Raw genomic sequence first — 26,002 nt, forward strand, 5'->3', positions numbered from 1 at the left:
TATGCGGGGATTAAATTCTGTATATATTTGTGTATCATTTGCATATATGTGATAGTTCAATCTGTGTTTCTGGATAATTTTTCCAAGTGGGTATGTGTAGTAGCTAAACATCCCAGGACCTACCACTGATCCCTGGGGTAGGCCAAATTCCATTGTTTGAGTTTTAGAAAAATCACCACCTATACCAACTTGGCTATTGCGTCCTTTGAGGTAGGAGAGAGTATCCAGGATCGCACGGCTCCATTAATGCCAAGAGATTTTTCAAGTCTATCATTCAAAATATCAAAATCAATAGTGTCCAAAGCTGCACTTAGATCTAATAATACAAGATAAACAGCTTTTTTGTTGTCCAGTGCACATAAAATATCATTTTTCACTTTCAGAAGAGCAGTTTCTGTTCCATGATTAGGCTTGTAAGCAGATTGGTAAGGCTCCAGCAAACAATTCGTAGACATATGGGAAAACATCTGTGACATAACACATTTTTCCATAATTTTGAAAAACATTTAATATTGGAGACAGGCCTATAATTTTTAAGTTCATTAGGATCCAGGGTGCTTTCTTTATCAGCCGCGGATCCAGAGAGTAAAAAATACGGGGGGCGCAAAATACATGAGATTTCTAGAGGGCGACGAACCATATGGCCGTGAAGCGGTCATCGCGTCGCGCTTGCGCGACGCAGGGGGGTGTCAGGAGTGAGAAACTTTTGCAAAATGAAGACCTAATTGAAGCCATTTGGTGGACCATTTTGACACTATTATTGTGTAAAATTTGAGCTTGAAAGAGTGGAAAATTTGTGAAATGACCATCAGCTCATTTTCCATTTGTGGACAAGTTTGCAATATTAGGTCTATTATATAAATTCAATTGCTTGTGCGATGCAGGGGGTGTCTGAGGGGATGTGCCCCCCTCAGGAGTGAGAAACTTTTGCAAAATGAAGACCTAATTGAAGCCATTTGGTGGACCATTTTGACACTATTATTGTGTAAAATTTGAGCTTGAAAGAGCGGAAAATTTGTGAAATGACGATCAGCTCATTTTCCATTTGTGGACAAGTTTTCAATATTATTATATAAATTCAATTGCTTGTGCAACGCAGGGGGGGGGTGTCTGAGGGGGGATGTGCCCCCCTCAGAAGTGAGAAACTTTTGCAAAATGAAGACCTAATTGAAGCCATTTGGTGGACCATTTTGACACTATTATTAATGTAAAATTTGAGGTTAAAATAGCGGAAAATTTGTGAAATTACCATGACGGGGCTCATTTCACATTCATGGAGATGTTTTCAATATTATTGTATACATTCAATTGCTTTAAACATAAAGTTCCGGGTATCGAAAGCATAAAGAAAAGGGCAACTTCTTTATACATACGCAGGGGGTGTCTCTGAAGGGGATTTTCCCCTCAGAAGTTGAAAATGAAGGTCCAATTGAAGCCATTTAGCTCCATTTGGTGGACGATTTTGACATTATTATTGTGTAAAATTTTAATAAGATAAAGTTCCGAAATGTGTGAAAATGAAGGCACAATCAAAGCCATTTGTGGACCATTATTCACTATTACTGTAGGCCTAATCATTAAGTTATTACTTAAAACAATATAGGCCTAAAGTGTACGGGTGTCCAAAACGGTGAGTTTTTTACGCATACGTAGGTGTGTCAGAGGAGGAAATTTTGCAAAATGAAGGTCCACTTAGAAGCCATTTGGTGCATCATTTTTACACCATTTATATCATTGCTTTAAACCAAAAAGGCCCGAACTCAATTTGCAAAATTTTGGATGTTCCACTAGTCCGCTGACCATGCTGACACTTTGTAAGACATGAGACACATAATTAGGCCTACTAAAGCATGCATGGATTGATGTCAGCATTGACATTGACTTCGTCTTAATCATGTTTAAAATACTGACTTTGGTTACATGTGACGGGCCCTGCATAGGCCTACCAGAGCTTTAAATCAGCTGGCTCGCAGTCGCAGTATTATGATTTTCACATATACTTTTGGGCCGAGGACCTACCTTCAAGCAATGCCTATAAACCTACGCCTATTAGCCTTCGATCGACCCGACTGTGCAGTTTTTAGGCACGGGCCTACTCAATTACGCGCAATTTAACCTTTCTCTTCTCTTTTTCTCACTTTTCTTTCCTCTTTTTCTCCTTTTCTCTTTCTCTCCTTTCCCTTTTCTCATTTTTACGGGGCGCGCGCCCGTCTTTCCTACTTTTGCTATTTTTACGGGGGCGCGCGCCCCCTCGGCCCCCTCTGGATCCGCACCTGTTTATGATAGGGGTGACAATAGCTTGTTTCAAGGAGTTGGGAAAAGTGCCAGACTTTAGTGATATGTTAATAACTGTAGTTAAGGTGGGAATGATTGATGACATGCATTGCTTGAGTAGCCAGGTTGGAATAACGTCAAGAGAACAATTCTTATTTGGTAACTTGCATATAATTTTTCTGACAATTTCTTTCTCTACCAAATTAAATTCTTGCATTGACTGTATTTGATTGAGTTCTTGAACTTCGCCCATATAAAAAAATAAGGTAGCGGATGCCTACCCGGTGCTGATCCGCAAGGTATCCGATACCTTGTGGATGTCATTTTTAAAGACATCCGATGGCACCCGCTAGCAGATTAGTTTTCGGATGCCTCAAAGTCAGAGGTGGGAGCTACCGGGTAGGTATCCGGTACCTTAACAAGTTATCCAAAAAGGCACCCGCTAACTTAGTCAATAAAGGGAGGCATCCGAAAGGTATCCACTAACTTAGTCAATAAAAGGAGGCATCCAAAAGGTATCCGCTAAGGTCACATGATCACCAACTGCCATTTCAAATTTGCTGTTGGATTCATGCAACAAGCTGTTCTCTTGATGGTGGTGTTTTGGTCTCTTCACACAAATCATTCATTCTTTATGGAGAATTTTATACTACAGATGACTACAATGACTATATATATATATACACATGTAGATGCACAGGTAAATTAAAGATTTGCAGCGTAGTTGCATTTCAAGCAGTAAATGTTATAAGCTTATCAACTGCATGTACATGTGCACAGGCTGCTGAATTTTGCGGTATGCACTTGCAAGTATCCAAAATTAGTTTTCTGTGATAACCTTGCTTCTAGCCACTGCAAATTGGATTCATATCATTGGCAATTACTTATACATGTCTAAAAGGTTGGGGATCGGAGGTATAATGGTACAATACAAGTATAATATAGCATGTGGCGTACCTCTGGGCCCAGCTAGGTTGGCACTTATAGGAATCTGAAACATTGTTAAACTAAATTGTACAGGCCTAATTGGATTTTAGTTTTGCATTTTACTTTGTGTTATCATGCATGTCATTATGTACAATTTATGCTTGGGACTCAAAATCATTTAGTGTAACTGTTCAGGAATTCATTGTGTTTTACAGATTTTGTGTTAAAGTAAATTCCAATGTACTGTATTACAGTAAAAACTGCACCGCGATAATAAAGCTCACATGTTCGTCAGTTTGTTGAATCCACGTTAGGGGCTGTGCAATAATTATGAGATTTTTGGCGAGTCGAAAGGGGCGGGGGGGGGAAGCAATTTTTGGCCATCCGAGGGGGGGGGGGCAAGCAATTTTGCTACACATTCATGGGGCGTGCCTTTTAAATAAAACACTCTAAAAAGGCTTAGGAATACCGTACGGAAACGCTTTAATATGCACATTTTCTTGCTCGCTGCGCTCGCAACATATATCTAGACCATTTAAAGTTTGCAAACTGGGATCCTAAAAATTTGGCATGTGTAAAGGGGGCAAAGATTTTTGGATAGCCGAGAGGGGAGCAAACATTTTTAGCGGGCCGAGAGGGGGGGGCAAGCAATTTTGGTGAGCCGATCAGAAATTTTACCCCCCGGGGGGCTCATAATTAGTGCACAATCAATGTATTGCCTCATTTACATGAATGAACTTCCACAAGAATGTTGTCAAGGGACTGTGCAATAATTATGAGCCCTGGGGGGAGGGAAAAATTGGGGGGGGCAAGACATTTTGGAGAGCCGAAAGGGGGGGTGGTAAGCAATTTTGGCCATCCGAGAGGGGGGGGACAAACGATTTTTGGCACACATTCACATGGGGCACCTTTAAAAGAAAACGCTCTAAAAAGGTTTAGGAAAACAGTACAGAAACGCTTAAATATGCAAATTTTCCTGCTCGCTGTGCTCACAACATGTATCTAGACCATTTAAGGTTTGTAAATTGGGATCCCAAAACTTGGCATGCACAAGAGGGGGGGTCAAAGAATTTTTGGCGGACCGAGAGGAGGGGCAAGCGATTTTTGGCAGGCCGAGCGGGGGGAACGCGATTTTGGCGAGCCGTTCGGAAATTTTACACCCCGGGGGGCTCATAATTATTGCACAGCCCCTAAATATATGCCGACCGCGAGTGCGGTTTGTTGAAAACCATTGATGCCAATTGTAATGTGCCAAATGACATCGGGTACTTATCCGGTGGTTCCAAAAAAAGCCATCGGATAGTTATCCGGTAAGCGTCCACTAAAGGTTCTCAAAAGTTTTCCACAAAAGGAACCCGAAAGGCACCCGGTACTTATCCCATTGCTATTCACAATGCCATGGAGGCATCCGATAGGCACCCGATACTTATCCGGTACTTACCCGATGGCTATTCACAATACCATGTAGGCACCCGATAGGCACCCGATACTTATCTGGTACTTACCCGATGGCTATTCACAAGTGACCAGATACCATGGAGGCATCCACTAAAAGGTATCGGGTGCTTACCCGGTATCTACCTAATTTGCATGTCATTTTAGCCGGTGCTTACCCGGTGAGTAGCGGATAGGTATCCGCAAAGTTGTGTTTTTTCGGTATGTATTTGGATGTTATTACCATTTTTGTCCAGATTATTTCGGATTTTGACAATCTTGTTTTTGAAGAAGTCGGCAAACGAATCGCTAAGTTCTTTGTATGAGTCACATGATGGTAGAACTTTGGCACCCTTATTGAGAAGTTTATTTATAATTTGAAAAACCTGTTTGTTGTCAGCGGCTGCTAGTTGTTCATTATAATAAGATTTCTTGGCTTTACTGATATAGATCTGAACAGACTTGTCTATTAAACTCATCTGACCAAAAAGCAGTTATCACAATAATATGGCAGCGAGACAAAGCCATACAAGCACGTTTGAAATATATAATGATATAAAAACGAGAAAGAAAAACAAATAAAGGGAAAAAAATAATAATAATGAAAAAAAGAAAACAAAATAAAAGAAATAAAGAAATATGAAATATATAGAAAGGAAAGAAGAAAGAATGAAAGAAAGAAAGACAGAAAGAAAAAAAAATATGTAGGCCTACTTCTACATGCTTTAGGCTATTTTAGCATGTGTCTAGTGTCTTCATGGGTGTTACCATATTATAGGAGAGGGGGGCTTGGGAGTTATGATCAGGCAGATTGTTTTTTTTGGCCGCCGAAGTGGCGAAGTTGTCTTTTTTTTTCATTTTTAATATAGAATTTCTTAGTTAATTTAACACATTTTTTCATTATATTTAATATCCTGTTAAGTTTGAAGTCCATAAATATACAAAATCCTCTTCAAAATCTAAATTTTTTGTTTTTCAGCTTAAAAACATATTTTGATCCAATGGCCTCCATCCCATTCCCTAAAGCCTTCCTTTCTTCCTGAATCCATGACTCAAGACTGGTACTTTGCTTCTACAATCTGTGCTCATGCAAGGTGTGTGATTTGATTGTAACATATGATGTATTCTTCCTCTACTCCCTACTCCAGAAAAATACAGAACTATTTTTTTTAAATAAAAGAAATATTATCCTGTTATGCCACATGAAACATAGCTAAATCCTTATCCTAAGTAGCGATTAAAGTCAAATTTTAATATTTAGCCAGTTTAGGGATCTGGAATGAGCGTTTTGAGCGTTTCGAGAGTATTTTTGTGGGACATGAGAGCACATCAGACATATCGAATTGCATTCTGAATACGAAGAATGTCTTTCTGATATCAAATAATTTTCATTTTTTGAAATTCACGATATAATACAAATTTGATGACAAATTTATATTAACATTTGATATTTTTCACATTTTTGATAACAGTCCTCAAAGTAAATTTTATAATTCTAATGATATATTCTTAAAGTGTATGTAGCTGGGAGGAAAAGCAGACGATCAATTGAAAATTTTGACCTTTCATATTGAAGATACGGATTTTTTCCCAAAAGACTTAATTCTTTTTGGTGTTTGGGGAAAAATTCATATCTTCAATACGAAAGGTCAAAATTTTCAATTGATCGTCAGCTTTTCATCCCACTTGTAACACTTTAAGTATAAATCATCAGCTTTATAAAGTTTACTTCGAGTACTGTTAAATATCAAAAATATCAATTTTTAATCATTTGCCATAAAATGTGTATTACAGTGATAATTTCAAAAAATCAAAATTATTTGATATCAGAAGGACATTCTTTGTATTCAGAATGCAAATTTTCGTTATGTCTGATGTGCTCTAATGTCCCAAAATAAATACTATCCAAACATTCATACCCCATCCCTTAAGGTTTTTGTTGTGGAAATGGACATTGACACTACAAGTACTGGCATAGGGGTTAGGCCTACTGTTTAACATTTTAAAAAGGCACGAGGTAACTTATTATTAGGGCTAATTAAGTATTATTTTCTTTATTTTGAAACAAGTGGTCACAGCCCAATATCAACAGTACATTTTGGAACTGCGGATTTAATTTTATTGCAATTATGGTTGATTTTATACATTGATAATAATGCAGGGGTGTTCTAAGCCCGGTAAGAAAGTAGCAAATGAATGTAATTAAAATGTCATCTAACAGAGAAAATGTCAAATAAAAATAAAATAATTAAACATTTAGGCCTACATGTAGCAATTCTCAATTTTGGATGCAAGTGGGAAACAGTACACTCAAAATCAATTGTTGAAGGCCTTTATCATTTCATTGCTACACCAAAATTGTGCTGCAAGGCATAAAACAATAAGAGGAATATAACTTAAAATATGTTTGAGAAAGGGATATTCTTGTCAAGCATATTTCAATAATTGTAATATCACATTTAGTTCAATCTGATATCATTATCAAATAATTGGTAGATAACTACAATTTAATACAACATTGGCAATTTTTTTTAAATCCCGCAAGAAAAACAACAAACGGTTTTGTCAATTTGTAATATTAAAAACTATAAAGTTACAACAATTTTTTTTTTCAAATTCAGTATTCAAGCATGTTACAAATTATAATAAAATTATTTGATTACTATCATGTACTAGTATGTGTGTCCATAGACCTGTATCTGAGTATGTCTGGTACATACTTGGTACATGAATATTTTGCTTGTACATGTTCATATAAACAGAATCTCAAACTTAAATCTCAACTTTCTCACAGATCAGGACACAGTTCTTTGACCACAGAATGTTTGAACATTCATAAAATGACCTTTGAATGTATTGAGCACAAAAACTCATACTCTGCAATTTGGGGTCAAATTTGAGCTCCAATTGGTTACATTTGGCATTGAGAGTGTTGGGTCCCCAGGGTTGGGTCATTGTGATCATTAAAATAAACATGGAACATGCATGGAACAACATTTGCCAGGAAAGACCTTGGTGCCAAGACATTCATATGTCCTTGCATATTTTAAACTGTATATACCATGTACTGGTATAGGCTACTGGGCAGACAGAATTTGGAAGTAAAAACATTTATTTTAAACCAAGGAAGAATGAACTTTCATGGATATTTTAGATTTGGTTTAAAAATTTCATCTGATACTTTTATGTACGGTTTTAAACTATTTCAATAAAGCAGAATAGCCTAAAAGTTCAGAATAATTAAAATGTAAGCACACAAATAATGTCAAATCTACTAAAGTAAAAAATATTGGCATGCATGAACTTTTTAAGCCTATATATTATTAACTTGTCCATTTGAACCCCAGGATTTGAACACAGACTGCAGAAGACAAGTAACTTTATTTAATTTAGTAAACAACAGGAATTGAAAACTTATTACTGGTAGGCCCTATTACAATATAAAGCCAGAAATGAAATTAGGGTTTTCTGTGATAAATAATTTGGTAAAACACATGGCTTCATTTACTTCACAACCATAGCTCTTGCATAGGTCGGGGGGGGGCACAAGTTTCATAGTGTACATATATACACATATGCGCGATCGGAGATTTCAATGGTGCATCAATGTTAAAACAACATTGAAATTCAATTTGAAAGTTGAAACAACGTACATTGATTCCACATAACATCAACATGTGCCTGCATTTTCCATTAATCCACTCTGCAGCTTTTATGCATGAATATTAATGATCTGATTTGCATATTTTGCGTACATTTTCATTAATCCACTCTGCAGTTTAATTGCAAAGGCCGATGAACTTCAAAGGGGGAGTCACTCCCACTTCGGAGGTGACGCGTATGTAGGGCTGTTAAGACCCCACTTTTCAACGTCGCTGTCACCCAAAGACCCCATATTGTTTTTTGAACACATGCTCTGTCACCCAAAGACCTCTTATTTTTCAATTTGAACAGCAACTTTCATTTATCACTGATATTTTTTACTTATTTTGAAAAAAAACAAAGCTACATGCCTGGGCTACATGAAGCCATTTTGAGCTAGAAATTCAATGTGCAAGGTTTCTGTGTGACATACTGTTTCAGCTTTCACCCAAAGACTCCATTTTTAAAGGTCATGTTCTCACCCAACGACCCCATATTTTTTACATTTTGCTCTCACCGAATGCCCAAAATCAAGCTCTCACCAATTGACCCCATATTTTTTCTCTCATTGAATGCCCCTTACTGTGAAAGTGCCTACAACTACATGTATATCCATTTCAATTGAATGTCAGATAAACTGCTCTTAGTTACACATAGCAAAATATTAAATTAAACAGCACTGAAAACTTAAGTATAAAAAACTAGTGGCAAATCTAAATTGATGAACTCAGTTGGAAGCTAGAGAGGTATATTCATCTCACCTCAGAGCAAAAAAAAACAAAAACTTCAATGAAAAGGCAAGTTCACTACCATAAAACTTTATATATAGCTAAAAACTGGTTTCAAATTGACCTATATCTCCAATTTCTTGAAATAAATGATGAATGGTGGATTTTGTTCTCAACTTTTGATATAAAAATATTTGATCATGTAGTGTTGAATTTTTTGATTTTCATATTTCAGCAAGTTCCATGCTTTTTGTTTTTTGCCCGTTTTTTTACATTTAATTAAATCTAATAGCAACAATGAATATAGAAATCAGTAGAAATCAATTCAGAAGAAATGGGCATATTTGTTAAGTTTGAAATTCACATGTTAATATAAAACTGACTATTTTTATATTTATATTAAGAATAAAAGGTCTAAAATCAGTGAAATCAGTATCAGTATTTAATATCATTTTTGTACTGGTTTAAAACCAGTAAAAAACATGTTGCAAGCTTATGACTATGAGACACAAGGCTGAAATGATAGCCAGTTGAAAATCCTAGAGTGAATGAGAATTTATATGTGCTGTAGGATAAATAAAGCAGATTCTGTAGAAGACACAAAACTCCAATACTTGCAATAGAGGACCGACTGGTCAAGGTTATAGACTATATCAGACATGGTCTATGGGGTTATGTAATAGTGTATCTCGGTTTACACCTCACCTTGTTCACTGGTCTTTTCTATTTATAAATTATGAAGTGTAAATTTATGTGGCATAATATATTTTTGCAAATTTCTTTTCTTGAAACCAAAAGGCTTCTTCAATCATTACATATAGACTGTAGAAATACAGTCTATGCTTCAGAGTGCAAGCACAAAACTTGTTGAAAATTACACTGAACAAAAGGAACAAAAACATGTTTTGGGGGTTTGTTTTGTTTTTACTAGTTAATTTCGTTAAATAATAAAGTTAATCAATTAACTTATTATGCATTCATTTATATTTTATGATTTAATTTCATAGGCCTATATGTATTTTTATTTTTAAAACATGCACCACATACTGCGCGCTGATCAATGGTCTGCAACAGGATGTGTTTTTGTTATTATGTGTTACCATGCCAGTGAAATTTTAGTATAAAAATCCCAAGAAGCTAGCTAAATCACAAAGAAAAAAAACTAAGTGAATATTAAATAACTATCAAAATCCCCTGCTAAATCCAATAAATCTGAACATAGACTCTATTTCTATACGGTCTATGATCTGAATTGGAGCAAAAGACAGACATTCTATGATCTGAATGGGAGCAAAAGGGGGGCACTCCCACTTTGGAGGTGACACCGTATAGGGTGTCACCTAAAACTCTGCATTTAAGCACAACTCTCACACCCCCGGTTCACACCCAAAGACCTCTTTTTCAATTTGTTTAGCAACTTTCATTAATCACTGATTTTGTTACTTATTTTGAAATAAAAAAGCCATCATGTTCAAGACATTCTTATGCATTACCCTCTACAGTCTATATGTTCTCATGTTCTCACCCAAATCTCAGGCTCGATTTTGCTCAATTTTTGGCAGGCCGGCAAGCATTTATTGCACAGCCCCTTAATACTGTGCCCATGGTAGAAATCTCCGCAATTCAAGTGCAATATCAAAAATTCCTGTCAGAACATCCAGGTTTGCTAATAGTCCAGTACCATATTTTATTAATTTATTGAATCAGTAGTTATCCTTTTGCATTTGCCATTTTTAGTGCTTTTAAACAGTTTTGATGTATTACATGTATGCAGGTGTCATTATTTATATAATTTATTATGATCTCTTTATTTGTATGTGTGAGTGGGAGCACGAGGGAGTACCAGGTGTTTTTGGAGTTTGTTTGAGCCCAGTGATATGTGTGGTGTGAATTAGGTATGTGAGGGTGTGTGTGAGTATAATATTGTGCAGGTGTGAGTGGCTGTTTTCTGTGGTGGTTGGGTGTTGTATGGGTTCAGAGATGAAGGGACCATGTGTGCTGGCATGCCGTTGTGTGTGCATCGGGGTGAGTGCGCTCATGCACCCTTCACCTGTGTACCACTTGTACACACACCCCGCCTCCCGGAGCCAACTCACACCTGCATGCTGATGTTTTAATATGTGGCAATATCCATTTTTGCTTTACATGTGCAATATTTTTCATCTTTTATCTTGCATTATTTGAATTTAAATTTGTTGTTTATATATATTTTGTATTTGTAATTTAGTCATATTTTGATGTCTTTGAATTTTGTAAAAATTGCTCAATTTGGCCTTAGGGCCACGATGCTTTTTCTAATAAAATGAAATGAAATGAAATGAAATACTGGTCAAAATCATAATGAGGGTCCATTCAGATGAGTCTAAATCAAACTATAGTAATTCCAGCAGGTAAATAGTATCAATTCCGACTGTAAATTTCAGCCCTAATTTTTGATATCCAAATTCAAACATCAAAATTCCAGCAGGTAAATCAATAAATTGTACACATTCCAGTTTTAGGGGTTTTGCTAGGGTTGAATTCCGGCTGTCCATTTTGGATGTGTCTAAATTGAAATATCAAAATTCCAGCAGGTAAATTTGTAAATTGCACAAATTCCGGTTGTGTCTTCCATGGGGTTTTGCTGAGGGTTGAATTCCGGTTGTCAATTTGACCCCCAATTCCAGAAGTGTCTTCCATGGGGGTGCGGAATTCATCTGGAATATTCCGGCAGGAGCTGGAACCCTATGGAAGACATTTACATTTACTTGAATTCCGGCTGGCCATATTACCACAATTCCGGCAGGGTCTTCCATGGGGTTTTCCTGACATGTGAATTCCGGCTGTCAATTTAGCCCCGAATTCCGGAAGTGTCTTCCATAGGGGGGGTGCGGAATACATCTGGAATAGCCCAATTGATGAACAATCGCAAATTTTATGTGACACTTCCTGTATCAACACGACAGGAATATGCCTCGTATATAGAGGTTATGCAATACGACGTCACTCATGACAGACCCATCGTCATTTTGATAAAATTATGTTATCCGTGAAGCCTGGACAGTAACTGTTGCTTAGCCAGGATTTAAGTGTGAGGGGCAAAGCCACATTTTTGTCCCCACTTGTCAATTTGTTGTCTAATTTTTAATCATTTTACATAACTCTTTGTCGTCCCCATTTTATCCCTGAAATATTCTTGCGGGAGTAGTTCCCCCTGGCTATGGCCCCTAAATATGCAATCAACAATATTGAGAAAACTCCAAAATCAGAGGTTTATGTCTGTTTTAAATAATTATTGTGAGTAATTTTTACTACTCCGATTTCGGAGGTTTTGCGGACTTACACAAAAACTCCAAAATCTGAGGTTCTGCGGACGCCGCGGCCGCAAAAACACGTTTCGTCTTTGGTGTTCTATTATGTGAAATCAGTGTCGGATATTATCAATGACCAAAACAAAGACTACTTATTTACATAAATTTGTCAAATTGTATGTACCTCACTTCTTTTTTGGGGCGGTGTTTGGCCTCAAATTCCCCGGCATTGTGTGTACATAATCTGAGGAATTTTCTCAATGCAATTTACTTACTTTTTGAAGACATTACTAAAGCCAAACTTTTATTAAACAAGAAAAATTTAACCATATCAAATAGCCTTTTGAGCGACATTTGTTGCATTTTTAAAGACTCTATTCGTTCTCAATATTTCTTAATTTCTTATCTATTTCTTCAAGCTTCAATACGAATGCAAACGCAATCTCGGTTTAATTCAGTACGAAAGTCTAAGCTAAGAAGGTAGAAATGTCACTTCAGGAGCATCTAAACCGGGAGCAGGAGATCAAACAGTTGACGTCGAATGTTGGAGCCTTCCTGTTTCTGTGTGAAAAATGTTTTACTGAAAGTCCTTCTCGTTTGAGAATAAAGAGCTTCATGGGTAACTTTTGCGATTCACCTGACAGGCATCCGTGGGATGTCAACAAAGTCATGGTGTATAGATCAGCCACCAAACCGTATCCTTCAATGATTCGACAGCGACCTAACGAACGTCAGGCAAAGAATCCTGTGGAGATGTGTACGTTCCGTTCCAAATGTAGATACGCCGGAAAGGGATGTCGGTACGCACACAACAAGACAGAAGTACTTCAGGCAAACAGTCCTGTGAAGATGTGTAGGTTCCGGTCCTCTTGTACGAACGACAGATGTCCTTTCGCTCACAACCAGAAGGACATGCTCCAGGCAAACAAATCAGTCAAGATGTGCAAGTCTCCTTCCTCGTGTGAATATGGAGTGGAATGTCATTATGCTCACAACCCAATGGAATTGAAAGTCTGGAAATTGGACAGTGTGTCACATGATGTTATCGTCAAACACTGTGCAGTTGATCAGCCGACTGTTACGGGACAAACACTATCTTGTATATTTCATATGAATCGCGATCATGTTGAAAGTCGCCGCTACGCAACTCCTATAGACACATCCAATGACATAAAGGAGATTACAATTGGTAGCCATTCCCAAAGAGGAACTGCTATGGATGGTGATGAGGTTACCGTAGCAATTCTCGTCAATGATGATGCCACTGATGCACAAACTTCAGAGGAGCAAAATAAGGTTTATGGGAAGGTAATAAGTGTGGATAAACGGGCAGTAGATTATACCAACAAGGAACTTGTATGTCTAATGGACCCTTACGATGACAACCTCATGGTTCCTGTTAATCCACGGCTTCCAAAGATTATGATCTTTCGTCCTGAGTATGATACAAAGAAGTCAAAAGGAGGTGGAAAGACATCTTCGGGCCAGTTGATCGTACCAATCTGCCGTAATGAAACACAGCGACAAGGAGATGTTGAGGTCAGCAAGAAGGATCGCCCACATAAGCTTTTTAAAGTGAAGTGGCTCAGATGGGACAAACCACAGACATACCCCGTAGGCTTTGTAGTCGAAGATTTTCCTCTAGGTGACAACAAAGCCGATGGAGTTAGGATCCTGAAACAAATCTATGGAGTCCAACATCAGAAAGAGCCACCTGGCCTGCTAAAGGAATACCCATTGGACTGGTGCATTCCACCGGATGAGTATGGAAGACGAACGGATCTAAGAAACCTACTGGTTTTCACGATCGATTCACCTGACTCGGAAGATCTTGATGACGCATTGAGTGTTCAGCAACGTCAACATGGAAGATACGAGGTCGGTGTACACATCGCAGATGTCAGCTACTTTGTCAATCGTGAGACAAAATTGGGCCGATCACTGGATTCCAAAGCTAGACGTATGGCTACATCATTCTATCCTGCGTCTGAAAAGCCCATACACATGCTTCCGGTAAGATTAGGCACTAATTTATGTAGTTTGAAACCGGGGCAAGACAAGCTCACAATTTCAGTGTTCCTTGTGTTTGATGAGACTGGTAATCATATTCCTGATGAGACCAGGATTGTGCGCTCGATAGTCCAATCACAACATCGCCTTACCTACGATTATGTACAGCAAATGCTTGGTGAAACCCACGAGCTAGTTGGGATGGAGGATTTGAAGAAATCTCTGCATGACATAAGTTTTATCTCCCGTACTTGTCGCAAGGTACGTCTAGGCAATGCCGCCTTTTCTCAATTAAGAGGTGATACCTTGTCATATTCAATGGCCCACATATTGGTTGAGGAGATGATGATACTAGCTAACGAAGCCGTAGCGCAACGTCTTCTCTCTGAGTTCCCCCAATGCACCCCACTTCGCCGACAACTACCACCAAGACTGGAACACTTTCGCTTGTGGAAGGAGAATAACCAGGGGATTATAGACGAAAGCGTGTATATGACGCATGCAAAAGAAACTTTGCAATCTGTGTTGAAGGATACCAACTTCGATGGGGAAGACAGCATGGATACGGTTAATATATTACGCAACATCTGGTATCAGATCAAACAGTGCGTAGCTGAGGAAAACATCTTTCGTCTCAGTGGGCTAGTATGTAACGACCAGTATCACCCTCAGTTTGCAGCAGCACAATCTGCCCTTCACTGGATACTCTCCAATGGGGAATACATCAACTCTGGTGATCATGCTGCAGATACGGCACGCATTCACACTAGACTCTCAAAATCCGCCTACACGCACTTTACCTCCCCAATACGCCGTTACATCGACATCGTAGTACATCGCCTTCTGATAGCAGTTCTCAATGAAGACAAAACGCTTCCTCACGATGCTCAAGATGTTACAAAAATATGTGAAAACTGCAACATTCGATCGTCTGTAGCTGGAGAGTTTGAGTTGAAATCACAAGAATTGGAACTAGCGTTACAGCTGAAGCAGCGTCCAATGCAACTCCAAGGTGTCATAGAAGACATAACGGATAAGAATTTGCAATTGGGTTTCAACCATGACGACCGTGTTATCAAGACATTGACAAAATTCTTTCAAAAAGTGTCTTTCAGTCTTCTGAAACCTGTCGAAAAACCAGATAAGGATGAAGGTGATAAGATGGTCACGATGACATGGAATGAACGCGTATACAATGTCGGAGGCATGCCGCCTCTAACGACCAACGACGTTAGCGCGAATCAAGCACGACACTCCCAGCTGGCAGTTGATGACAATGACAGGCACACACTTGCGCTGCCAACTCGCAACTGGAGATGTATCAATGAGGAAGTTGCTGCGGAGAATTTTGATAATTCTGCGGAGAATTGGGATATGGTTAAAGGACAAATAGAGGCTCTCGATACCATCGCATCTACGGTACGTACTACTCAAATGGACGATCCAAGTTGTCTAACTTTCGTAGAAGACATCACCTGTGAAACAGACGAAGAGTCCAAGAAGAAGAAGCACTATGCAAGCTTCCAGCACACGTTTAAAATAGGGGACGTCACTCAAGTCCAGTTGTATCCAACATTCAACTGTGGAATCCTGGCACCAAACGTCCAACTTTACCAGATGACACCAACACTCGACTTTTGTATGGAACACAGAAGTCAACCCCTACAATGTTTGTCCATTGTTGCCAATCAGGTTCCGAAAAGGAAAAACATCAAGACGTATCAGGATACGTGGCTCCCTGTGCTTGACATGATGGCAGCTTACAACGCAGTCCAGCAGAATGAGACGTTGATCATTCACGGTGTGAACATTGAATGGCAACATCATTCAGGTGATCAACTTCCTTACGGGTCATTCACACTTACCAACAAATTCTGCGACGATAGACATATCGACATACGTCAAGGAAATACATCTGGACGCAGAGCAGCTTTCTTGTGTATTAGATTCCACGAACAAGACACGACAGAGGTGACTTCAGCTAAGAAGAAAACTGACGGAAACCAAGATGTGATCGTTGTTGCGCATGGCAGTGCATTTATATCGGATGTAAAGGATGGAGACCGAGAACATCAACGGCTAAAGGTGTTCTTTAACGTGAACCAGATGTCCGCACCATTCCCAAACAGATTGCGGGAGAGGAGTGGTGAACCTGAGGAATACACTGTTGAAATCATTCCAGTATGCCAGACAGATAGGTATGTTTAAACAAATTGTTATGTTTGTTAGTGAAAACGATTATCTTTACAAATTTATGCCATGCATATTTAGTGGCTTAATTTTCTCCCATGCAACAATTTTCGGTTTTTGAATGAGATTTTTTCTCAAGCACCCAAAATTAATAAATTATCACATCAAACAACCGTGGCATGTTTGTGATAATGTGTTGTTTTAACAAAATTAATTGAAGCAAACAAAATTAAATCAGTGGCGTCTGTCTAATTTCAACTGACAGCTTACCTGGTTCGTACGTTGTCCACAGTAAACAGTCATTCTTTCGTTGTCCACACTGTAAACAGTAATTTGCTGCATGTGACACGTTAAGATTCAGCTGTAAGCAAATTAGGGATCAAATTAAAACTCGACCGCCGGTTGACCGGTGGTTGAACCGCGTTTAATTGTTTAGAACATTAACAACCGGCTCCAACCGGACGGTACCGCCCGGAACCGGCGGTCGAGTTTTGATTTGATCCCTTAGCGTTTCTCTGTGAGTAATATGACTATGTACGCCCTTTTATATCAAACAATGAACAGATTATCACCATCATCTTTGTTTTCAGTCGACTGGAAGGAGCCATCAAAGACGTAGACTCCAGCTCATCTCTAGTACAAAACATCTGTCTTCTGACACCAGACAAAGCAGAGTATGATTCAGGTACGCGTATTGCATTAGGTTAAAAATAAACTGAGCTCAAAAAGAAACTTATATTTTTTTACAACTTGTGAATCACAAGGTCATATCTTAAAATAGTGTCAATCAAAATGAACCAAATTACACACAGGATTACTTTAATACTCTACTCAAAACACATGTCAGTAACCAAGCAGTTGTCCAACGGACACAACAGCAAAATGCACTGTCATGGGACAGCTTCCTGGACTTCCTCCACTTTCACAGCCCAACATTTGGCACCCAGTACAAAAAATCTGTGAGAATGCACACAAGATCCTTGCACAGATGATAAAACGGTGCTGCTTTCAGCTTTTCATACACTTTTTTCATGAAACAGGGCTGGGCTGTGAATGTGGTCCAGGAAGCTGTTCCATGTCAGTGCATTTTGCTGTTGTGTCAGTTGGATAACTGCTTGGTTACTGACATGTGTTAAGAGTATAGTATTGAAGTAAACCTGTGTGTAAGTTTGGTTCAATTTGATGGACAGGATTTCAAGATATGACCTTGTGAAAAATTTTAAGTTTCTTTTTGAGCTCAGTTTAGTAGACTTGCCCTCCACCATGTCCACTGACCGACCATAAATTCAGCAACATCAGGGGTTTAAGAAAACATTCAAAATGCGAAATGTCCAATAGATGATATATCTGTCTTTTTAATGTTTAATTAATTGACCTTAACTGAATTGTTGAAACAAAAACAGCATGACAGTAAAAACTGAATACATGTATAGCAAACACCATACTTTTGTAAAATTCTATGAAAAAGAATTGCATCAGCCCAGCAAACACAAAACGTTTTCGACATCATTCGCAAAAGGTTATAAAAGGTTGTCAGAAAACGTTTAAATGTCGGGTTATATAAAGGGTATATTAAGAGTATAAAACGTTTTCATAACCTTAAAAACATTTTTGATAATCTACTGCTCAGCAAACAAAAATGTTTTACAGAAAACGTTTAAATGTCGGGTTATATAAATGGTATAAAAACGTTTTAATAACATTCCAAAAACATTCTTGAAAACTTGATACAAAACTTTCTAAATAGAATGTTATTTTGGGGTTGAAAAAATATTTTGCGAAAAATGTTTGCTCAAAATATTTTCAATAACGTTTTAAAAACGTTTTCATGACCTTTATATAACCCGACATTTAAAGGTTATTAAAAGGTTTGAAAAAACATTTTAAGAACATTTCTGTGTTTGCTGGGTTCAAATATTTCAACATATATTTGGCAAAAATGTTTGCAAAAATAGTTTACAATAACATTTTTTGAAAACATTTCAAAATATTGTTGAAGTGTGTTTTCATACAAAACGTTTTAAAACGTTATCATGACCTTTATATAACCCGACATTTTAATGTTATTAAAACGTTTTTACCTAAACCAAAAGCCAAAATATAACTTATTTAAAACGTTTTTAAAACGTTTTTGTGTTTGCTGGGAGTATACACAATTCGGTTGTGGACTGCTGTATGCAAAAACGTTTGCAGACATGTTATACCTAAAATGATTTAACCGCATACAGTGCATTAGGCACAACATATAATTTAGTCCCATAGCACTATCGGTGCCCGATAGGTACATATGGCTCTTTCTATCGTACCTTAAAGAATTAACAGCACATCTGGATGTATTCATAGAGTATAACACAAGCTCGGCATGTTATGGTATAACATAATCCATGATAATAAAAGTTAAGTGTCCAACTCGCCAAGGTCTTCTAAAAGCGCATTGTGATATGTAAGGACAAAGTTAGTAATTGCCAGTTGTCCAGGCCAACGATGTTAGACCTTTAACATTTGCATAGTGCTTTCGTTTTTTATTTAAATGAAAAACAATAACACTATGCAAATGTTCATTATTATGCATGGTACAATTGATTATATACCAGGGTATGAAAAAAAGAGAGTCATCGGTACCTAACCGGACACCGATCGTGCTATAGGACCAAATAAGGTGTGGTGCCTTATGCCTCATACGGCCATAGTAATTTTGTTCTACTCTTACGTCGCATTTAGAAAAAATGTTTTTTAATCTAGTATTCAAAGTTAATTTCTTCACGTTTACAGATAGAGACGCTAATGACATGAGCATTTTAATAGATGCAGCGAATCAATACGGCGGATTCTTTGATGTTTCTGGTTGTCGGTTGAACCGCTTAAATCAACCTCAAAGTGAAGCAGTGGAAACAGCGTTAACAGAGAGATTTACTGTTATTCAGGGACCACCAGGTATGATCATAATGGCGATTAAATGATAATTATGATAAAAAATGATATCGAGCGCTTTTTAAATCATGAAATTGTACCAAAGTCCGGCCATTTACCAACTGAGCTAATGGGATTGAGACACAAATTTGCAGGTTTACTTGTTCGTACATAACTATGTGTATCGATGATTTGCTCAAAACTCTTAACACTTTTGTGGATGGGGCTCTTCATGTTTGCATGTTTCAAAAGCGCTCGATGGTAAGCACATATACTAACTATCGAGTTTTACGGTAGTGTTGTGACGATAATTCAGTCAATAATTGATTATTGATCATAGGGCAGAAAGCCATGAATAACCATTCATCAAGTGAACGTTTTGATATCCAATTCTGTGCATCAAATGCACTGAGTGAACCAAGGATTTGTTTCTCCGTTAATAAATTCGTCACTCCTTGCTAGCCTTGCGACTGATGCAGGTCTACTCAACTTTGCTTCACGATGGATAGTTAGACTGGTAACATGATGACGATTCTAATGTCATCATGTCTTGCACGTGATTCATATTAAATTATACTACTTATGTGATGTAACTCTGGTAAGATTTCATATTAATTCATACACCTTGTATTTTGATCAGTTTAATGTAATTTCCTAATAAATTCTATGATACGTAATTTATGTTTCATCTTGTTCATTTAGAGATTGTCATTCCCGTTTCCGTTCATTCCCTCATCCCTTGGGACTCCAAATCTGGTACCTCGCTCTTCCTTCCCATGACTAATTCCCCAATTTAAAAGTCATAATAGTAGTAAGATAAAACCAAACCTTACCATAAGGAGAATGTCACATAGAGAGTAGCCTCGAAAAGGCGCAAATACTTTGGTTAATCGGAACAAATGAGCACCAAACACAGAAGGTATGTGCACGAGGTCGCCCACCCAAAAGATGATTGGACGGTGTCCTTGAACAGTTGAAGATTGTAACTCAGGATATGTCGCTACTCGATCTATTCCAAGATGGAAGCTAAGGCTGACCACAGGAAGACCTCGCACTTCATCGCGAGAAGTCATCACGAGATTCATCCAGAGTGGACGGCAATAGATAAGTATGAAGTATAGTGAATAGGAAATAGGAAATACCTATCAGCAATTTACCAGAGATATTCTACAATTAACTACAACCTCTGTTATATGTTGTTGTTTTGTGTTCAGGAACTGGATCAATGACAACTGGAGCCTATCTGACGTACTTCTTCAGTGAGCAAAACAAGCAGCTACCAAACCGAGGCAAACGACCACAGATACTATACTGTGGTCCTTCCTACAAGTCAGTGGATGCGTTTGCAGGTTAGTATGAGATCAGAAAATATGGTCATTATAATAGCTAATATGATATAAAACAGATTCCTTGCTTGCGTAATTCTTTGATGATGCAGGTCGTGGAAGGTTATTGTAAAACGGGCGTGTCAATTCGCTATCGAATTGGTTACATAACTTTTTGGTAAAGGATCACCCATATTTTGGAATTGATAGCATTTATTTTTTAAAATTTTAAAGCACACACATATATCAGTAGTGTAGGGGAGAGCGGGGAGTGTTCGCCCTATTTTTTTCTGACCAGCCTAGCGATGTCAATTTTAAGGTTAGGGATGACCTGATTAGCCCATGTGAAAGCCCTATGTCTTAGCTATATACGGCCACAATCCCAGACCTATAGGCCTTACAATAGCAACAGGATAGAGCAAACAAAAAAGTTTTGCAAAGTGGCGAACTTGCCCCATATTGGTCAGGGAGGCCATCCAAATCAGGAGGGGCAAGTTCACCCTAATCACAAAAAAGGTTAAAAACATTGCATAACAATAACATATTCAATGCAAACATTTAGCAAGAGTATACAGGGCATTCATTCTCTTCTGGGAAGTCACTAAATTTGTTGCAGGGGTCGGGTCAGGCTAAAATGTAGGGGGTCCAAAGTGAGCTTAAACGTATCATGTTTACAACTTCGGGGAGAAATGGATTAGGACATAAACTGTGGTATGAGTAATACCGATATCACATAACTTTAAAAAACATGTTTTTCAGTAGTTTTACCTTGTTTAATGGTTTAATTATCAATATTTTGCATAATACGCTGATGGGGCAGGTTCGCCCTCCAGTTTGGGGTAAGTCCGCCCGGGGAAGATATAGGGCGAACATGCCCCATCCTCAAAAGGGCGAACGTGCCCCTTGTGCACATTTTTGTATTTTCTTCAGGGTATGCAAAATACAAATCGAATAAGGAGATTATAACTGCATTAAATCTTTGACAAATCCCATATGTTCCCAATACAGATTTCCATTAAAACCATCTGTATTTATGTATCAATGATAATACAACATTATGAATGCAAGAAAAAATTACGTTTTGGTGTAATGTTTTTGTTTTGGCTGCAGTTCGATGAACACGTCCCTATATGTCGCGTAGCTAATATGAGAAGTTTATAATGACCTATCCCAGCAAACACAAAACGTTTTCGACATGATTCGCAAAAGGTTATAAAAGGTTGTCAGAAAACGTTTAAATGTCGGGTTATATAAAGGGTATATTAAGAGTATAAAACGGTTTCATAACCTTATAAAACATTTTTTGATAATCTACTGCTCAGCAAACACAAATGTTTTGCAGAAAACGTCGGGTTATATAAAGGGTATAAAAACGTTTTGATAACATTCCAAAAACATTCTTGAAAACTTGATACAAAACATTCTAAACAGAATGTTATTTTGGGGTTACTAAAATATTTTGCGAAAAATGTTTGCCCAAAATATTTGCAATAACGTTTTAAAAACGTTTTCATGACCTTTATATAACCCGACATTTAAATGTTATTAAAATGTTTTGAAAAAGCATTTTAAAAACATTTCTGTGTTTGCTGGGTTCAAATATTTTAACATAATGTTATTTAAGTGTTGACAAAATATTTGGCAAAAATGTTTGCAAAAAATAGTTTACAATAACATTTTTTGAAAACATTTAAAAATATTGTTGTAGTGTGTTTTCATACAAAACGTTTTAAAACGTTATCATGACCTTTATATAACCCGACATTTTAATGTTATTAAAACGTTTTACCTAAACCAAAAGCCAAAATATAACTTATTTAAAACGTTTTTAAAACGTTTTTGTGTTTGCTGGGATGTCACCTAATTTTGCCATCACCAAATTCCCCGATAGCCGTAGTGCTGAGAAACAAGGGGTGGGTGAACCTGCCCCTAGGGCGAACACTCCCCGCTCTCCCCTAGAGTTGATAGACTTTGTGTGGCGATCATTTCGATCGTGGTTCAGAACTCAAAAGCTTGATCATCTGATGACATAGTGATAATTGGATTACACGTAACCCTTCGCTGGCGAACTTCTCAAATTGCTTTCTCTTGCTATTGCAGAATGCCTGAAGAACTTTCCAATCTCAATTGTGCGAGTCTACGACAACGACATCGAGAATCGTGCGTTTCCGATACCGGGTTCAACTCTTACGAGTAACAAAATGGGACAAAAAGATGTCGTAATGGAACCTGGCCATGAAAATATTTCGCTGCATCATCTTATTCGTATGAGTACACGGACAGATGGTTTAGAAGCAAATTCAAAGGCTGAGGCTATACTTGAGTACGACAGACGGTTCCGCGACTGTGAACCAGAGCGTCCCGAGGTCAAAGCGTATTTAGAACTGATATTTGATGCTGAGGTAAGGTAGACTAGCAAACACGCTGCATTAACGTGTGCAAATGACGTATCATCCCGTAAATATGGCTGATTACTCAAATGCATTCAACAACTGCGACAGTTCGTCTCACACACATAACAAATGCACTACGATCAAATGGGTTGATGACAACATTTTGATTGAATGGACTGCACTGCGCCAAGATTACGGTGTCCTTCACCGGTTCAAATCCTTGTATGGAGCCAATGGATAAAAGCATGCAGGGCCTCTATTTGATTTTAGTCACTTCTCATCTACCACTATGTTGCAGTCAAATCGGAGCAATTTACGAAACAAGATCACGTTTGACCTTTTAGCCTAATGGGAGTCATTTCCTAAAACTCTGGAAAAATTCATAGAAATTGTGTACATGATCCCTGTGTGACCTTTGACCTACTCCCAGTCCCTACAAGAAGTATTTTGACCAACCTTGGTAAAGATCTGTTACTTTAAAATATATTTAGAATTTGTGCATATTGACCCAATGACATCATACAGGTCACCGTCCATTCCTCACCCTATAAATATAGTACACTAGTCGTTTTTATTCTGGAATGACTTTTACGAAACTTTAACCCACTTAGCACATTCACACCCTACATACCCATCCCTTATCATAGTTTTTACTAATAAAAATATGTTGCTTATTTATTTCGTCACCATTTAGATTGAAGAATTGGCGAAATATCAAGTCATCCTCACAACTTGTATTGCTTCGGGAAGTAACCGTATCATTGAGGGAACTAATATCATCCAATGTATCGTGGACGAGGCTGGAATGTGCAATGAACCAGAGACTCTTATTCCAATGGTTTCAACCAACCCTCTGCAAATTGTGCTAATCGGAGACCACAAACAACTACGGTAAATAAATTACCTGATTTGATTAGAAGTAAAACCGAGTTCGTCTGCACTTTTGTTTTTCAGCGGTTTCTGATTTACACTAGCGTCCAGAGAAGTACGGCAGTCTTATGCTGTGATTGACGCGAGCGCCCTGTTAATGAACGACATACAGGCTGAGTCAAAAAAAAGTAAACTCATCAGTAAAGAGATTCATTTGGTAGGATTATTGAGATCATAAACTGATATTTTTGTTAGCCAAATCCAAGTAAATACTACTCACGAATCTGAGCTTTCGCCATCTTGGCTGATGGCTTGATCACAGATGAACTGGTCCACTGCTTTTCCCGCGAGACTTGGTTGCTAACGACGCATCCTCGTTACCCGGAAGTGATGTTGATTTTAGCAGTGGGTCATATACATGATCTAGAAAAGTAGAAAGTGTGCACCTTCGTCACGGTTGAGCGAGTTCTTGCCCCTCCTGATTTGGATGGCCTCCCTGACTCTCCTTGTGAAAGCATTAGAGTCTCTGTCGAGTAATTTGGCCCCCTCCCAATCGATGACGTGATTGTCTTACGCTATGTGGTCTATTATTGCTGATTTGTGCTGCTCTGTGGCGGAAAGCTTTCTGCAGGATCTAGTAAAGTTTTTAGTAGCAATCTTGTCGGCGTCTTGTAGCAATCTTGTCGGCGTCTTTCAAGTAAACTCATGTTTGAGGGGCTGTAACTCGAGATCTGCAAGGAATCTGCTAAAAATAAAAATACCACTGGAAAGAGCAAATTCTACACGTCTAAATAAAACAATTGTTGCAATTGCTCAAAGCAAACTAAAGTTATACTCATTTGAATACAACCACCCATTTTTGTAGCTGCACACGGCTGATTGATTTTTATCCATTTCAATTTCGACGAATCAGCAAAGTGCTAACAGGATTTATTGTTGAAAAGACAACTTTTGCTTTTAATTGATATCCAATAAAAGTCCATGACGGTACTATAGTTTGTAGGGATACCAATGCAAGTCTTTACGAACAATCCGGCAGAAGCTTGATTGGGGAATGTTGGGTGAAGGATTGAACTGATCTTTGGTCTTGCTGTAACGCATGTCTAGCTCTAGCAGTTCTAGCAGTTTGTGATCTGCCTGAAGCTTCCGGCTGTCTGTTCCTTAGTGTCCCATGCACATTGAGCTTGTTCACATTCTTATACGAGTATACTGCTCCCTTACATGAAACCCGGTTAGCTGTATGAAATTCGAGACGAAAAAGACGCTGAACTTCAGTGGGACTCTTAGTTTCATGCCCGGGTTTCATGATACTTCGTCGACAGAAACATGCACTCCCGTGCGGTAAATTGTGGTGCCATGTTGTCATTTGGCCCGTTTTATTATAATGTAGTGCAATAAGGTAAAATTCATATTGAAAAGAGCCCTTTAACATGTAGGAATTATTGATCGAAACCACATCTGCCACAGAACTTACTTTGCATTTGAATATCGCGCCTTACCAATCAATATAATAGGTAGGCCCCTACTTGGGAAGTGAAACCGTGTACAGCTACAAAAATGGGTGGTTGTATTCAAATGAGTATAACTTGAGTTTGCTGTGAGCAATTGCAACAATTTGTTTTTTATTTAAACGTGTAGAAGTTGCTCTTTCCAGAGGTATTTTCATTTTTAGCAGATTCTTTACAGATCTCGAGTTACAGCCCCTCAAACATGAGTTCTTTTTTACTCAGCCTGTACGCGGAGCTTTGTGTTCCCTTCAAGTTAAGAGCGTAATCGGGCAATCAGATATCGGTTTGTTGTAATGATTGCCAATAGATGAACCCAACGAGCCAAGTCATGGTCGAGTCATGATTTGGTCGGCCATTACGGGTCCCCGCAGCACCAAACTGGTGTTGTGACTGCCCAATTGGGTGGATTAAAGCCGCTTAAAATTCGATGTTAGATTCTTTTGTGTTGTAAACGGTCATCATTCTTTTGTCTACGTGTAACACGGGTGATAGTTTAAAATA

At 38.2% G+C, this 26,002-nt stretch overlaps 1 protein-coding gene across 2 annotated transcripts in view; it reads left to right on the top strand.

Moving 5' to 3' along the window:
- The window catches only part of LOC140150641 (3'-5' exoribonuclease HELZ2-like), a 42,211-nt gene that overhangs the window by 12,769 nt on the left and 3,440 nt on the right, over nucleotides 1–26,002 (top strand). The window contains exons 2-7 of one of the 2 annotated variants that reach the window (XM_072172701.1): nucleotides 12,715–16,503; nucleotides 17,086–17,180; nucleotides 19,268–19,429; nucleotides 20,620–20,754; nucleotides 22,831–23,132; nucleotides 23,818–24,014. In XM_072172701.1, the coding sequence (XP_072028802.1) occupies nucleotides 12,782–16,503; nucleotides 17,086–17,180; nucleotides 19,268–19,429; nucleotides 20,620–20,754; nucleotides 22,831–23,132; nucleotides 23,818–24,014 (4,613 nt within the window). In that variant the 5' untranslated portion in view covers nucleotides 12,715–12,781. Of the gene's footprint in view, nucleotides 1–12,525; nucleotides 16,504–17,085; nucleotides 17,181–19,267; nucleotides 19,430–20,619; nucleotides 20,755–22,830; nucleotides 23,133–23,817; nucleotides 24,015–26,002 lie in introns of those variants that run through there. The other variant, XM_072172700.1, reaches the window with a different exon arrangement.

Source organism: Amphiura filiformis, chromosome 4 (genome assembly GCF_039555335.1).
Source record: "Amphiura filiformis chromosome 4, Afil_fr2py, whole genome shotgun sequence".
Classification (NCBI taxonomy): domain Eukaryota; kingdom Metazoa; phylum Echinodermata; class Ophiuroidea; order Amphilepidida; family Amphiuridae; genus Amphiura; species Amphiura filiformis.